General features: G+C 37.3%; 1 protein-coding gene across 1 annotated transcript in view; it reads left to right on the top strand.

Moving 5' to 3' along the window:
• The first annotated feature begins 9198 nt into the window (after positions 1-9198).
• The window catches only part of cmc1 (C-x(9)-C motif containing 1), an 11772-nt gene continuing 2719 nt past the window's right edge, over positions 9199-18251 (top strand). The window contains exons 1-2 of the mRNA XM_062063476.1: positions 9199-9327; positions 9606-9698. Of these exons, the coding sequence (XP_061919460.1) occupies positions 9309-9327; positions 9606-9698 (112 nt within the window). The 5' untranslated portion in view covers positions 9199-9308. The remainder of the gene's footprint in view (positions 9328-9605; positions 9699-18251) is intronic.

The raw sequence follows: 18251 nt of genomic DNA, 5'->3' as shown, positions 1-18251 counted from the left end.
AATAAGCATTTATGTACGGTCCAGATTATGTCCAGGTCACTCAAATTAGGGAACACAACAGATATCATATAATCTATAAACATAATTATACTTTCAAAATAAGCCTTTGAGGACTTCTCATCTTTTTTTTAATGTTTTTTGGCATCATTATCGTTTTCAACCATGTAACTTTCTAAAATTAGAAAATACTGAATAAATGTTTTAAAGAAAGTAATACTAAGTGAATATCTGTTTTTGGCCTTAAAAATAAACATTTTACCGAGTACTATAATTAAATTGACAAAATCATGATTGTCAATTAACTCTCCTAAAATAACAGAAACCACATTAAGCTTCATAAACAAACCAATCCTTAAACACATTTTTTCAACTTCCACCCAAAACAAAGACACAATATGACAATACCAAAACAAATGCAGGGTGGATTCAGGCAGAGGTGGGACCAAGTCATTGCTTTGCAAGTCACAAGTAAGTCTCAAGTCTTTGCCCTCAAGTCTCGAGTCAAGTCACGAGTCAAGACAGGCAAGTCCCGAGTCAAGTCCAAAGTCAAGACTGGAAAGTCTCAAGTCAAGTCCCAAGTCCTGCATTTTGAGTTTCGAGTCCTTTCAAGTCCTTTTAACCACAGACTAATATATTTACACAGATTGTGTATGCTTTTAAAACGCTGTATTTATTTATTAAAACAAGTGCATTTGAAATTGCAGGAAAAAAAATAGTGCTGACATTGCACTTCATAATAGCACTATTAACCAGTTATTTTAAACACTAAACTCATTCCTTTACAGAATAAACCCATTTGAAAAAACAAGTGCAACTGTACTTATTTGTACAAAAGTGTTAACATTGTATTTCCATGGCATATTGCATTGTAACTAGTTCTACAGCAGTTTCTATCCTGTTCTTACCTTATCTCATTGATCTCATCTGATACTGTATGTGTGTTGATGTGTGCATACACATGAAAAACATAACAAATGCATGAACATAACAATGAGCAGAGTTGTACTTTTTAGATGTCAGGGCCCTATGCAATATGTACACATATTTTTAATATAGTATACATTTTAACTGACCTTTATTTTACGATATTTGTCTTTTTGTAGGTGGCTAAAATATGCAGTGCTGCTGACCGCCGTCTAACGTTACGTTACTGTGTGTGATACATTGACTAACGTAACGTTATGTATAGGTACCTCATGCAACCCTGCTTAAAAAAATCACTTGAGAAAAAGTATGAATAAGGTAGCGAACTGCAGTGGACGCAACATATTGCCGTGTTGGCAATGACGTTATAACTATAGACATCTTATAACTAGACGAATCATTGGCAATTTGGCCGCCATCTTCAAGTGGTGATGAGGAGCCGGCGAACAGCCTAAACTGACAGTTGACAGGTAGAAAACAAAGATGCGGGCTGGTGTTCAGCGTTTTCCTACTCAAATGAGCGGACTGTTGAAAATAGGAATCGGGGGATTACTTTTCACAAGTAAGATTTAACATTAACGTACTATTGTTGAGAAGGAGCAAAGATCTTCAATATTTGTATGTGAAAATCACAAATAAATCTTCTGGGGGAGGATGACCCCCCTACAGGGGTTTGGTTTACAAACTTTCAGCCCCACCTAAAACAAAATTCACCAGCCGCCACTGATTATGATGCATTCTCATTTTAGGCAAAATATAAGACAATACTTTCTTAACAGTATAATTGTAACCAGGAATAAGTCTTCAAGTAACAATATTCAAATACTAACATTGTTGGGTAAGACAGAATTTGGCTTTATTCTGAATCCAGTGAAACAGATTGGTGGTTTTAGCTGATATAAAGACTTTCAGGTGTTTATTTATGTTTAAGTATTTGGCAGACGCTTTTATCCAAAGCGACATACATAAAAAATACATATATAAAAATCACTGTAAACATGATCATTTAAGGGAAGAATGTAATACAACATATCAATACAAAGTGTCAAGACAGAATAAACTCTCTGCTGCTGCAGCAACAGAGATACAGTCTATAAGATATATAGATATCTAATGTATTCCTACATTGTTTATGTAGGATATACGCATGTATATATAACTTAATCATATTGTTTCTTCAATTTAAAAATAGCTGACCGTTTTTTCCCCCTTCTCTGGGATTATATTCCCAGTTTTGATCTCGGACGTCTGGTCACTTATAGCGTATAAGAATATTATATTACTGTTAAGCAAACTATGAATAATAAAACACACCAAAACATGTGTCCGTTATCATAGCTACACGTATGACAAAAAAGCGCGTGAAAATGAGTGGTATTCAGTGAGGTAAAATGAATTAAATGCGCTGACAGTTCATTGCTCCTGCCAAATGAATTGCACTGAGTGGAGCGTATCACCACTCCAAGATGGCAGCCCCGCGTCTCGTCTGCGCCAGTAGGCAGTAGCGCTCGATGCTGCGTACCCTTATAAGATGTCTATGGTTATAACGTTAGCAGTGAGTTTACAGCCTCACTGATTTAACTACACAGCAAATAAAAGTCGTGTTACTTAGCCAATAAACGTTATCTTACATTCAAAACTTACCCTTCTTTGTGCAACTTCAAATGTCGAACGAAGTTGGAAGTTGTTGCGCCTCCGTCTGTAATCTGCGAACAGCGTGATTTGCATACAGCAATTTGTTTTTTGTTGACCAAGTCGTAGTTTTTATACCCGAACGAAACCAACTTTGGCATAATTGTTTCTCACTGGCGCGTTGTTTGACAACTCTTGTTCATTGGTTGTCCTGCAATTTGATTGGATGAATGCTGTGTGATGAAAACAACGTAGATCTAATTTGATTGGCTGTTGTACTGACAGCACACCAGCTGACAGGCAGCACACACGCTGATAGACAGACACGTACAAAATGAAAGATACGGGACGCTCCCAAATAACTTTTTAAGCTTTGGGTTTTGGGGAAAGTAGCAAGTCATGTCAAGTCAAAAGGCTCAAGTCCAAGTGAAGTCACAAGTCATTGATGTTAAAGTCCAAGTCGAGTTGCAAGTCTCTTTACATTTTGTCAAGTCGAGTCTAAAGTCATCAAATTCATGACTCGAGTCTGACTCGAGTCCAAGTCATGTGACTCGAGTCCACACCTCTGGATTCAGGCTCCTGACAACAAAATTGGCAATCATCTGACTCTGCCATATTCCATAATTTTAACATTTTCCCTGTGGGTAAGAAGTTATAAATCATTTTAATTTGAAAATAACGATTTTGCACATCGATAGTGGTTTTATAGATAAGTTTGAATATGGCATCCCATGGCAACAGGCAGTCAAAAAAGTCCTCCCATTTTCCATTTGTGTTGTATGAGGCAGCCTTCAAAGATTTCTTTATTAAATAAAAATTATATATTTTTCTATTTATTTTAGTTCCTTTTTGCCAACTAGAATTTCTTATTAGAGGTTTACAAACTAATAATTTAGTAGTTCCATAATTAATTATTTGTTTCCATACTTTCCCAATTACTCCAGTTAGTTGATAAAATGAAAAGCTTGAGCAAGCATCACCATACATAGCTCTAAATTCATCATACTTCATAATTTTACCATTCTCATCGATATCATTGACAAAAATGATTCCTCTTTCAAACATATTCCTCCAAAAGAAAGGCTTTCCATCTATTACAATATTAGAGTTCATCCATATTAACTGCTGCAAAATATCGTCTCTTTTTTCTGGCACATAAAATTGAAAACACCACTATGAGTGGATTGTTTCCTTTATGAACCCCGCCATGTTTCCCAGCAGACTCTCTGGGAGGGGATCACTTGTAAAAAATGATACAATTTCTTTTGATACAGTACATGTTTTTTGTCCAACAGGACATTTGTGTACCACTCAATGTTTAAATACATCTTTGGAACAATTGATGCTTTTAAAGACAGACACATAGCTTCAAGGTTGAGAAGTTTCAGGCCCCCATATTCATAATCTTTGTACAAAACCTTTCTTTTAATCTTTTCTGGTTTGCCGTTCCAGACAAAATCGAAGACCCTCCGCTCATAAATCTTAAAAAAGTTTTGTGATGGAGCTGGTAATGACAAAAACAAATAAATAAATTGAGGAATAATTAACGAGTTGGCAATAGACATTTTACCATACAAGGTTAGGGATTTCCCTTTCCATAATTGCATAATTTTGTCCAGCTTTCTTAGTCAATTATCATAATTTACTGAGCCTAGATCTTCCAGATTTTCTGGGACAACAACACCAAGTATGTTAACTGGTCCATCTGTCCACAAAACAGGCACTTTGCATTCCATTCGAAAGGACGTTCCCTTTAGATTTCCGATCCTAAACATTTTACATTTATCATAATTAAGCTTAAGGCCAGATTGCTGTGAAAATATGACCAAAAGATTAGGGAGGTTCCGCAAACAATGAGGAAAAATCTTATCTTTGTGAATCAGCCTTTTCTGACATGAACTTCATCAAGAACAAACACAGAACACGCCTCACTGATGCACATCTGCAAGACTCACTCAGAGTTGCAGTGTCAAGTTACACACCAGAGTACAACACACTAGTTAACAGCATGCAATGCCAGGCTTCCCACTAACTGACAAAGAAACAGATAACAGATTTGGTGTCCAGTTCAAAGTGTGACATGATTTAAAAATTTGAGAGTTTACTTTTGTATTTTACATGAGTTATTATTTGTACAAACATGGTGCAAAGTAATTCATGATTTGTTAAAAAATGTTAGTGGCTAGCTAGTTAAAATGGGATATAGTGATTTCACAAGACTGTCTTAGAAGTGATCATTTGAAAATGTTCAATTTGAAAAATGTGCACTTAGAGAAAATATAAAAATAAAGTGTTGCATATTGATATTTATCTGTTTCTATATATATTTATTGTGAGAAATCATTAAGATGATCAGTGTTTCCACAAAGATAAATATAATTAATTATTAATAATAACAGAGTTAAAGGTAAATTGAGCAAATTGGCTACTTCTGGCAATTTATTTAAGTGTGTATCTAACTGGTAGCCCTTCGCATTAATCAGTACCCAAGAAGTAGCCCTTGGTTTCAAAAAGGTTGGTGACCCCTGCTGTACGGAGAACTGGCCTCTGGAACAAGGGCTGTGGGAAGACCTGTCCTTCGATTTAAAGATGTGTGTAAGCGTGATATGAAGGCCAGTGACATCAACCCATTAAACTGGGAAGCTTCTTCAGCTGAACGTGGGAAATGGAGGAAGTTAGTGGAGGAGGGCGTACATCAGAGTGACTTAAGAAGAGTAAGACAATGGGAGGAGAAGCGTGAACGTAGAAAGCGAACAGTCACACCCCCACTGAATCAACCAACAATACAATATGTGTACAGGAACTGCAACAAAGCATGTCTGTCAAGAATTGGCTTATATAGTCACAACAGGCGTTGCACAGGAATTGACATTTGAGCGCAAAACTCTATTGTCTCTCGAGACAAACAGATGCCAGTAGTAATAATATATATATATATATATATATATATATATATATATATATATATATATATATATATATATATATATATATATATATATATATATATATATATATACATATATATATATATATATATATATATATATATATATATATATATATATATATATATATATATATGCAGTGTTGGGTTAGTTACTGAAAACCAGTACCTAGTTACAATTACTAGTTACTTAATTTCAAAAGTAACTCAGTTACTAACTCAGTTACTTACATCAAAAAGTAATGCGTTACTGTGAAAAGTAACTATTTAGTTACTTCTTTTTTTCTTCTTTTTTTTAAAGCTCCCATTAATGCTCTTTTAGCCTTCATTTCAGTACTGTTATTGCACTGGAGAATAATACAATCTGTTGATCAACTTGACATGCATTTATATTTTCATTTTAACATAATTAATGAAAAACAGTGCAACATAAAAAGGCATTTCTCCTTTCTTTAACTTGGACCAATGACCATTAATAAAAAACAACTTAAAGTGCAACATAAGAAGGCACATTATCTTCCTTGAAACATAGGTAGTGAAATAAAGCCTGACATCTCGAGTGATGCTGCTGTCTTCCACACTTGGAGTCATGGATTGTAGAATCCTTGTTTTCAGTGGCAGGATCATTGACACATATGGTGAAGTTTCAGTGCTCAGTGGAGATGCAACACTTTTGAGGGGTTTAAGCACCTGGAGGACCTCCTCTGCCGCTCTCACATCATCATCAGACAGGTTGATGATGTCTTTGACATTTTTCTTCAGAGTCTTGTGGGTCAATGCAGAGTATATAGCTGCCTGCTGCTCCAACATATCATAAGTGGAGTTCCACTTCGTTGGGACATCATGTATGAGTTTTCTTAAGTACATGAGCAGCTGTTGTGCTAGGAAACCTCCTTCCTGATCCATCCTATTGACTGAGATTCCCTTCTGTGATGCCAAATTCACTACATGTGCAAAGCACCTACCTGTGGTCCCAGTCCTGCCTCATTCACTGCAATTATTTGATTTTTGGCATTATCACTTGTGACTGGGATATCTTTATCTTCCATTCCTCCACTGCGCAAGGTGACTCTCGTAGAGGGGGCGTGTCTTCTCATCTGCCAGTCTGCTGTGATGAAGTGAGCGCTTATCGTCACATTGTTTCCCTGGACGTGCACCAGTCTGTCATGAGCGCAACAGATGATGCTCGGGATAGTTCATCCACAACTTTTTTCTTCTCCTGCTCATAAAGATCTGGCACAATCTTATCGCTGAAGTGGGTGCACGACGGGATGTCGTAACGTGGCTCAAGCACGTTCAGCATGTGTTTAAAACCCTCGTTTTGCACAATGGAGTCTGCACCTATAAACACACCGATTAAATGGCGCGGGGCGTTCAAGCTCCTCTGTTACTCCGCTCGCCATGACCACGCTGTGTGTGGACTGAACGTGCATGCGAACAACCTTTTTGTTTTGTTTTATATATCAAACCGCAGATCACGTGTGTGCCTCCCCTTCCCACAGCCACACCCAGACACACACACACGGCTCTTTTCTTCTCTCCACCTTGTGACAGGGGAAGATTTAGAAGAACGACACCGCAGCGCATCTGTTTCTAGCCGATACTAAATAATAAATGATAAATGGGTTATACTTGTATAGCGCTTTTCTACCTTCAAGGTACTCAAAGCGCTTTGACAGTATTTCCACATTTACCCATTCACACACACATTCACACATTGATGGCGGGAGCTGAGATGCAAGGCGCTAACCAGCAGCCATCAGAGGCAAAGGGTGAAGTGTCTTGCCCAAGGACACAACGGACGTGACTAGGAAGGTAGAAGGTGGGAATTGAACCCCAGTAACCAGCAACACTCCGATTGCTGGCACAGCCACTCTACCAACTTAGCCACGCCGATACTACATAAAAAATAACGTAAAATAACGCAGTAACGCATCATGTAGTAACGGTAACTGAGTTACTGAATATAAAAAAATAACGCGTTAGATTACTAGTTACCGCCGAAACTAACGGCGTTACAGTAACGCGTTACTTTGTAACGCGTTAGTCCCAACACTGAACATATGTGTATATATATATATATATATATATATATATATATATATATATATATATATATATATATATATATATATATATATATATATATATATATAAATGTATATTTTGAGCGCAATGATTTCACGTAATCGATGGAAAAATGCATCTTTAGACAATATGATTTGCCTGAGCGGCTAGGAGACACCGAGAGTAACAAGCGGTAGAAAATGAATTAGAAAGGACAGATAAAAAATAATAATAATAATAACAATTTTCTTTTATTTTCTTTTTTTAAAATCTTTGGACTTCCCGCGGGCCGGATTTTGGACGCTGGCGGGCGTGAGCCGTAGTTTGGGGACCCCTGCCTTGCAACATTAATTTTATTTCATTATTATTTTTTGAGCAATGACAGTTTTTAAAAAATCCCACTAAATTTTGGGGGTTCATAAGAGTGTTCAAAAACAAGTCATCAATCATTATGGGTTATTTGGATTTTTAACGCTTAAATCTCTAGATCAACTGCAGATCTATCCGTCAAAGATTTTTACAATTTTTTGAGCAGTGATAGTCTTAAAATAAAAAACAGCGTACATTACCGCTTTGTGTTATTAGCGTCAATATTGCAACATTTACTGGTTAAATTACGTATGTTTGCTCTTGTATTCCACTTTTAATGTTTTTCTTTTTCATAATATTACTTTTAAAATGTTCCACAGGCTTACAAATAATTATCTGCAGGCCACAAATGGCCCCTGGGCTGCACTTTGGACATCTCTGGTCTATGGTTTGAGTTGAACTGTTCAAATAAATTGTGATGTAATTCTTTTGGATCTAAATTAGAATACAAATTCAATCAAAAATCCAACTGATATACACAGACAGGAATGCAGGCTACTGTTAATATAAATTTAAAATGCAGGCAACTGTAATATAAATAAAAAATTAGGAATAACAGTCTGAGTGAACAGTTGAACACTAAGTGCAACTAACATATCATACCTTCAACTATAAGATTTATTCAAATATCTATTATCAGTATTTTCACAATTAAAATGCCCAATTCGTGTACTATAAACGTTACTAAAAAAGCTCACGTGGCGACAAAAGCAGCCATAGATATCAATAAGAAGCAGGCAACTACAACCCTAAACTAACCTCCCTTCCACATAATACCTCTTCGGATTGTAAATAATCAAATGTAGACACTTTTTCTTATACTTTCTGATCTCTCTCTCTATGTCCACTACTTGCTGTACATATCCTACCAAGTCAGTCCTACACTGTTCCAATGTCCATTTCTCTGATGATGCAATTGTTGATGACTGAAGTGTTGATTCAAAACCAAACCTACCCCCCCCCTCCATATCCCACATGTAAATAATGTAAATAATTCAATGTATATACTCTGATGATTATCTTGTGTGATGACTGTATTAAGATGTTAGTATATATTTGATAGTATATATCTGTATCATGAATCAATTTAAGTGGACCCCGACTTAAACAAGTTGAACAATTATTCAGGTGTTACCATTTAGTGGTCAATTGTACGGAATATGTACTTCACTGTGCAATGAATCTACTAATAAAAGTTTAAATCAATCAATCAATCAATCAATCAATCAATCAATCGCGCTTGAACAGAGCGCGATAGGGATTCTGGGACTTGTAGTTCTTTACATAACCACCGGAAGTACTTGAAGGCTAGTGCGCCAGCGAGGTCACATTGTCCGTGTTTTGCAATGTTTTGAACGACCCTGCCGCAATGGAAGCTGTCAACAAAGGTAGGATAATTATTTGTAGGTTTTTACTCGACGTTACATGCATGACATGTGTTTAGCTAGATTCATAGATGCATATAACTCTTTTATTTGACAGAAAGGAACTTTAGGCAAAGGCTTGTCGTTGGAGCAAGCTATGTTGCTAGGCGGAAATGATGCTCCATTTATGTATCATACTCCTCAATACATGTGTAATACATGTAACTTGAATGATCTATGAGATTCTTTGTAAGTACTAACAATATGTAATGTATCTTCCCGTGTGTTGTTTATTCTCCCAGGGGAGATGCACCTTAGGCATGTGGAGACTGACGTGCTCATCCCCAAACTGATGAGGGAGAAAGCGAAGGAGATCTGCGCCGACAGAGTTCAAGGTGTGTTTGTCAACTAAGGTGATAGTTAACCAAAGCAGCAGCCCCCAACCTCCGAGACGTACAAATAATCCAAATGCAACAGACGAATCAATAATAGTCATATTTTTTGTTCCTTAATTTGGATTCAAGTTAAAAGAAACTATCCACCGTTCTATATCGTTTTAACGTAACATTGCCAACCCGAAAGTCGGCCATGTTGGAGATACCACAGCAAAGGAGGACTATTATTCGTCAAGTATTTCCATAATTAGAGCATAAACAACTGTTTACGACCTTCTAAATGCGTTTGTAACATGATCAGAACCCTTTTAAACTAGGGCTGGGCGATATGGCTTTTTATTAATATCTCGATATTTTTAGGCCATGTCACGATACACGATATATATCGCGATATTTTGCCTTAGCCTTGAATGAACACTTGATGCATATAATCACACCAGTATGATGATTCTATGTGTCTACATTAAAACATTCTTGTTCATACTGCATTAATATATGCTCATTTTAAACTTTCATGCAGAGAGGGAAATCACAACTAAGTCAATTTACCAAAACTGTATTTTTCAAACAGAAAGTGCAAGATTATCAGAGAAAACAAGCTATTAGTGCACTTTTGTGAATTATGTCGCCAAGATGACTTATCAAAACAACACTAAATTAAAGTGTACTTTTTGTACAGAACGCCACTACAATAGTTAAAAACAAATAAAGTGCACTTTGTGCATGATGTCACACAAGATATTTGAATAACTGTCAAATAAAAATGAGCTGCATAATAGGAAATCAAATAGTGTATGTCCTTCGCTATGTGGTAGGTTACTGCGGACGTTATCTCCTTCTGTTGTTGATTTTATTTTTCATACAGTGTTGATTTGGAAATCGTTGCTTTGGCATTTTGTTGGTGTGGCACCGAACGGAGATGTTGACATGCGGAGTTTCAAGCACTCCTCATTCTCTAGTGGGTGACTTTTCAAATGATGCTACATTAGCAGTGCTGCTACTTTTTGTAGCAACGCTTTTGCCGCATAAATGTTGAACATATACCCGCTTGAAGCCAAACCACCGCCAGACGATGGATCCCGTGCTGTTTTTCTTGGGAATTAACTCTTCCTCCATTTGTTACCAGATTCGCACCTTCTCTCTCTCTCGTATTACCACCCGCACCGCACCGTTAGCATCACAGCTAACGTTACCATGTCGCTACCTCTCTGCTCTGCGGGAGCGTGTGACGTTGCACACGTGATGTATGTAAGAAGGTGCGCTTGTTTTACGTCTGTGAGAAGGAGACAAGAAAGAGTGGGAAACGCATGCAGTGTAATGCCCGCAGCTAAAAGCAACTGCGTGAGAATGTATACTCGAATATCACAATATAATAATTTTCTATATCGCACAGAGACAAACCCGCGATATATCAAGTATATCGATATATCGCCCAGCCCTACTTTAAACATGAGCATCCAAAGCACTGAAATGTATACCATTTGCTAGGGGTGTAACGGTACGTGTATTTGTATTGAACCGTTTCAGTACGGGGGTTTCGGTTTGGCTAGAAGGTGTACCAAACGAGTACACATGCTAGCAGCGACCGGGCTAGGACAACATGTAAAAGCCAGAGCTGGAAGACCCTCCTGCCTCGTTAAGATCTCCCGTTTGGGAACACTTTAACTGCGCGATACAACAATGGAGGACGGAGGTTTGCCGACATTGTTCAGCAGCTGCTTCTGACAACACGTCAAACATGTGTTGCACCTTTCCTGCTTCCGGCTCCCAGACCGTAGTCGAGGAGCGCAGGGGACACACTCCTCCAGGGCCGATGTATTCTCGCGGGCAACACCCTTCACTCTCGCCGGCAGTGGGTCTCCACAGCTCTGGACGCCAGGGTAAACGACGAGTCCGGCGATTAGTTGCAAATCGTGGCTTTATTGAGGTCTTTTACACACCCAATCCAAAAAAACACTATCCACTCCCCGCACTCACTCACCTCGCTCGCCCACACACTCACCTCACATGCTGTCACATATTAAAGGGCCACACACACACATACGCTACTCTCATAACACATGCAAACCCATTTGAAGCGTCACCACCGCATTCAAGCAGCCTCTCCTTGGCGAGTCAGGCAGAGCTAAAGCAATAACACATTTTTTTATAGCAGCAGATATAAGTCCATATTGCATTAAAAACTAGATTTTGACCCACTTCTATGGTGGAAGAACAATGAGCCCATATATGTGAAGTGAAGTGAATTATATTTATATAGCGCTTTTTCTCTAGTGACTCAAAGCGCTTTACATAGTGAAACCCAATATCTAAGTTACATTTAAACCAGTGTGGGTGGCACTGGGAGCAGGTGGGTAAAGTGTCTTGCCCAAGGACACAACGGCAGTGACTAGAATGACGGAAGCGGGGATCGAACCTGGAACCCTCAAGTTGCTGGCACGGCCACTCTACCAACTGAGCTATATCCTCTTACTGCCAAGTTAGCCAGGCTGGGGGGGGGGGGGGGAAGAAAAGTTAATCTGTGGCTGAGTTGACTTGAAACTGTTTAATGTTGCACTTTTTATATGTAGAAGAAAAGTTTTGTCATTTTATTTAATCTGAGCAACAACTTGAGGCAGTTTAATGTTGATTAACGTGGACCCCGACTTAAACAAGTTGAAAAACTTATTGGGGTGTTACCATTTAGTGGTCAATTGTACGGAATATGTACTGTACTGTGCAATCTACTAATAAAAGTCTCAATCAATCAATCAAAAAAAACACTTTATATGTAGGAAGGTTTTGTTAAGAAACCATTCTGAGCCTTCTCTTATTTAGTTTTTATTTTATATATGTTGACCACATTAACCCTGGCAATGGACCCTGTGTGTAAATGTATGTTATGCCATTGTTTACAAATTTGGTAAATAAATAACCAAAAAATGTATATTTTGTTGTTTTCTTACTGTACCGAAAATGAACCGAACCGTGACCTCTAAACCGAGGTACGTACCGAACTGAAATTTTTGTGTACCGTTACACCCCTACTATTTGCAGATGACACAAATATATTCTACAGTAGTGATGACTATAATGAGCTCATAAATACAGTAAACACAGAACTAAACATAGTAAAAAAATGGATGGAGACAAATAAATTATCCTTTGAATATAAATAAAACTAAGATAGTGATGTTTGGAAATGGAAGCATATCGTCTGAACTAGGGCTGCAACAACGAATCGATTAAATCAATTAAAATAGATTAATAAAATATTTGACGATTAATTTAGTCATCGATTCGTTGGATGTATGCTATGCGCATGCGCTGAGGCTCTTTTTTTAAAATGTTTTTTAAATGTTTTACTTTTCTAAACTCTTATTTATAAACTGCAACATTTACAAACAGCTGAGAAACAATAATCAAAATATGTACAAAAACAGTAAAAAACAGCGCCAGGGTGGCTCTGAGGCTACGTCTCATGAGGTGGCAGTAAGCCAGCCAATGATGTGTCATGTGCATCTCACGTGACCACGCCGTCTCCTTTGCCTGGAAAGATTCGAAAAATGGTGGAGGAAAACAGTACGGATAGTTCAGCGGAGAAACATCTTGAGGTTAATGCTTTAATGGAGAAAAGTGTACGACATAAGTCGTCAAAAGTCTGGGAACACTTTACTTTAAAGCCTTCAAAGAAGACCGTTTCCTGCAAAATAGCACTGAAGTACAACATTGCTTCAGGAGCACCTGAAGAGGAAACATGTTGGAGCCATGGATGAAGGGAACTCACGGTACGTAACTTTTTAAGTCCATAGTCCGGGTACATTGATCTGTTGTGTCCGTCTTTGTGTGTTCTTAATCTTTTGTTAACATGGAGATTTTTTTTAAGGAAGTGTGTAGACTGACATAAAAGCCACCCAGATGAAAATTGCTCTCACTACTGATGTGTGGACAATTGTAGCCACGGAAGCCTACCTTGGCAATACATGCCGTTACATTGGAGAGGAATGGAACATGAAGTCAATCTGCCTTATGACCATGCCACTAGAGGAAAGACATTCAGCGTCCAACATTGCAGAATGGTTGGAATAGGTAGTAGCCAGGTTTGAAATTCCCCCAAGCAAAATTATTGCTATTGTGCATGACAATGGTGCACTTTATAAAAAAAAATTTTTGTAACATTTTCCTTGTTTTATTTGGCATGTTGAAAGAACATGGTGCCAGTTTGCTGGTTTTTTTCAATAAAATACTGGAAAGGATAGAAATGTAGTGTGTCTCTTTTAGAATAGAATACAATATATATTTATTGTCATTGTACATTGTACAACGAAATTGCGAGCAAAAATAAAAAATAAAAACATTTAAAAAATGAATCAGATTATTAATCGATCAATCGAAGTAATAATCGACAGATTAATCGATTATAAAATTTGTTGTTAGTTGCAGCCCTAGTCTGTACAGAGAATAAGTATTGATGGTACCCAAATTGAAATCGTAAATGAGAATACATTTTTGGGAGTAATAATTGATAGTAAACTGTCATGGAAACCTCATGTCAGACACATTAAAACAAAAATCTCCAAATCCTCTCAATTATAAACAAAGCAAAACTATTTCTCAATGAAAATACACTCCATACTCTTTACTGCACCTAGGTACTGCCACACCTTATATATTGTGTTGAAGTATGGGGGAATACTTACCACAACACAATTAATCCTCTGATCATATTACAGAAAAGAGCAGTGGGGATCGGGTCATCAGTAATCAATTTTTAATTGAATCGTAGCCCCTGAATCGTATGTGAGGTGGCCCAAGATTCCCACCTCTAGTTGGGATGTGTTCTTGATAGAGGTTTAACGATTCGTTCCGATTCAGAATTTGTGGTTGGGGATACGATTCAGGGATGATATTATCTTTTTAGATCGATACGATCCGAAACCATTGGAAGGAGGAAGGGGAGGGGTTTAGTAGCTCATGAAGTGTTGCGGGGGAGAATCAAGTAACACAACAAATAAGCGGCGTTTGGTCATTTTAACGTGAAATAAATTATATCGATATGACGATATTTTCCTAATTCATATCTTGTTCGAAAATATATCGATATATCTTACAAACTCAATATATCGCCCAGCCCTGTACGCTGCAGGGAAAGGTTTCTGTATTTCTGTTTTTTCTTGTAGGGAATTATATATAAATTAATTATGGATACATACAAGCAAGTAAACAACAATTAATGGCCAAAACATTTACATTGTATTTGACTAAAGTGCAACCAACACTCTAGGTTGAATTAACAAAAGCAAATTTTCAACATTCAATACAGTATAGACAAGTATCGATAAAATCGATCGATTGCCTTTTAAAACAATGTTGGACCTATCTTCCGGATAACCAGCTGGCCAAGCACAGATCGATGTAGTTGAATCTAAGGAATATACATCGATAAATCGTTGCACCCCTGGTTATTGATGAGGCAGGAGTTGAAGATGAAGTGCATCAAATAATTGTTCTGCCAAATGTTGGTCAACTTGATTGTCGTGGTGTAGATAGCGCCGATGGCAGCCATGAGATGGAAGTCCCGCTTGGTGACTATCTTTATCAATCTCTACAACATAAAAGAAAATGCACCGCAGGGTAACAACAATTAAGAGGAAAAAAATGATTGTAAAGCAAATGTACCATTGTGGAAATCCATTTTACTATTGTATTATGAATTAGGATAATCAAAAGTTCTTGATCTTCCAATTACAATGGTATAAAAATATGACTACCAAATACGTTCATATGATTACTTGCGTTATTATTATTATTTTTAATAATATTATTATAATTATTATTACAATAGATATTAGTGCTTAAATTGGTCAAGTATTTGAGGTATAATATATTGTCCAGGAAAACGTGTTATTGGCGCAGACCTACAGTCAGTCACTTTTAGTTTTTACTGACTTTTTGGCGCTCTCGCAGGACAGAGAAAATGGAAGTGATAAGCCGACCTATCTCAGCTCTGTGGTTCGCGTCGCTGTTGACGTGAGGTGTAGGAACAGGCTGCCATTAGACGCTGTACCACAAAGAAGTCTTTATATTTTTGGATTCTTTTTAACATTTGGTACTTGTTGCTGAATTGTTTTTTTCACTGTCGCCTTACTGATGTTTTCTGAATAGTGGATGAAGGATACAAATGAGTTGCATGCAAATAGTGTTTCTTTTTTTAATAAATGTAAAAATGATGAGTGCTGAATGGCGTGCTTCTAGCGTTAGAGCTACATGGAGAACGGAACCCTCAAACCCACACACCCGCCCGCATGACTAGCTTTTCGTCCCACTCGTTTTCACACCTCCAGCTTCTATCTTCTATAATCACAATGTGTATGTTTGTGCCTGCTCTGGGCTGTAGTCTGTGCTTGTATGTGCTACCAAGTGATGGGCAAACCAAATGTGGAGTATATTTTCTTGAGATCGACACAGCTGTGTTCTTGCTGGGTTTTAATTTAATGTCAGACATAACTGGACATTTGTATCCATATTCATGGAGAAGCTATGCTTCTTGAAATAAAGCACTTTATTTCATTATCAATTTGATATGTTTGTATATTGAATGAATGAATGAAATGACTGTTACCTTTTAAACCCTCTAAATTGTAAGCCCATTGATTGTGAATTTTTAAGTCCTATGAGTTATTGTTTTAAAAGTAAGGTCTCTGCTCTCTCACCGATCGTCTTGTACATTTGACGTGAGTAAAGCCGCTGATCAGAGGCAATCCTCTATTAGTACCCTGGGACGGGGGCGAGGTATTGGTTGATTAGATTAGTCGCACTGTTCTGCTTTTCTAAATTGCTTTTGCAGTGTTTTCACATGTGCATCCTGATGAAAGTGCCTGTGTGATAACCATACTGATGAAGGTAATTACTGTATGATGTCATGTTGTTCTGAGAGGGGATGGAAGGGCACTTTTGTTAGCGTTCCTAAACACCGAAACAAAATTCAGTGGATCTGGCTGACCTTTTTTTTATGTTTGGAATGACTCAGCAAGATCTATGCCCAACAGAAGCCTCAATGGCCCCTCGCCATCCCATTTTGTCCTGGGCTGTTCTCATTCTGAATATGCTCTTTTTGAACAGATATAACATTTCCATGGTAATAAACACTGACCTATGTTTAAGATTGCTTCATTGCCATCATCAAGTGTAATTATACTTCAACAAAACATTTATTCAAATGTTTGCATCATTACAAAGACTTTGTTTTACCACATATATACAAGTAACAAAGTGTTTGTTATATCCACCGTATTTCTGAGAAGAAAACGTTATATTGACATTGAAAGATGGATTCACAGTATTGTACGTTTTTCAGATCCCCCGCCAAAATTGTAACTATATGAACATTTCATATCACTGTAATTGTGACCAAAATTATCACGGTTACCATTAATATATATTATATTGTTGAATTTGCTCTAAAGTACTTCTGCACATACTGAAATATTTTAACCAATGTATTTAAAAAAATAACTAAATAGACACACAAAAAAACACTATTTTGCATGTTTTGTGTTTCTTATGCTTACTGATAGTGTTTTAGTTTTAGTATTTTATCTTTTAAATGTTGGTTTGTACTGTTGGACTTTAAGATGTATTAAATGAAAAGTGCAAATAAAATCTAATTGCACTATTTATTATTTCTGGGGGGTGTTGTGGCGCCCTACTCTGTTCACTGTTCTTGAACGCACGGTAAAAATATCTCCTTCTCGTATTCCTCGCAGTATAGAACGATCACTCTATTCTAAGAAAGCGCGTGGTGATGTGTCTTGTTTTCATGTCAGCATTTAAGCTCGCTATCAAGTTGGCACCAGTCAGTCCATTAGGTTATCAAAGTGCGGCAATCAATCACGGTTTTTCGATAATTTTAAATAAAAACAGTAATACTAACTGTCGGGAGTTTTATCGCGGTTATCATTCATATTGTTTGTTACATTCCTACACTGAATTTTCCGTTAACGCTACATTTACACGCTCTTGGTGGTGGTAAGCTACATCTGGAGCCACAGCAGCCCTGTGACAGATTGACGTGGTTGCCAATTTGCGGCAACGGTCTTTCCACCCACCACCAGAGTGGGCAACTCTGTAGGCATGGTGGTGGCTGAAGTGTTTTTTTATTCTGTTTCCTGGCCTTCGTGTAAATGTGCGCTTAAATTAAAAGATACTTACCTGCCATTAGAGGTATTAGGGTTATTATTATTATTATTAACACATTTATTTTGTAAAGTGTATTTCAAGAAACTCAAGGTCGCCGTACATCTCATTAAAAAATAAAAGCAGCATACCTTTTTTTTTTTATTAGGCAAAGCAACAATTAAAAAACAATTCGAAACATGGGCGATTGTAAAATCGATTAGTAAACGTCAATAATAGATTATTTATTTATTGCAAATAAAGTAATGTAGACAGTTGTAAAATTTGGCTGACCCCAGCGAGCCACTTAACCGAGAGAGCCAACCAGCTCCTTATTATAGGGCACTTATGTTCCAGTTTTGCACACTAATCCATTAATTTAAGAAATGTAATTCAACT

This window comes from Entelurus aequoreus, linkage group LG11 (assembly GCF_033978785.1).
Source record: "Entelurus aequoreus isolate RoL-2023_Sb linkage group LG11, RoL_Eaeq_v1.1, whole genome shotgun sequence".
Classification (NCBI taxonomy): domain Eukaryota; kingdom Metazoa; phylum Chordata; class Actinopteri; order Syngnathiformes; family Syngnathidae; genus Entelurus; species Entelurus aequoreus.
The sequence above is the reverse complement of the archived record's forward strand: the minus strand, read 5'-3'. Positions and strand labels throughout refer to the sequence as shown.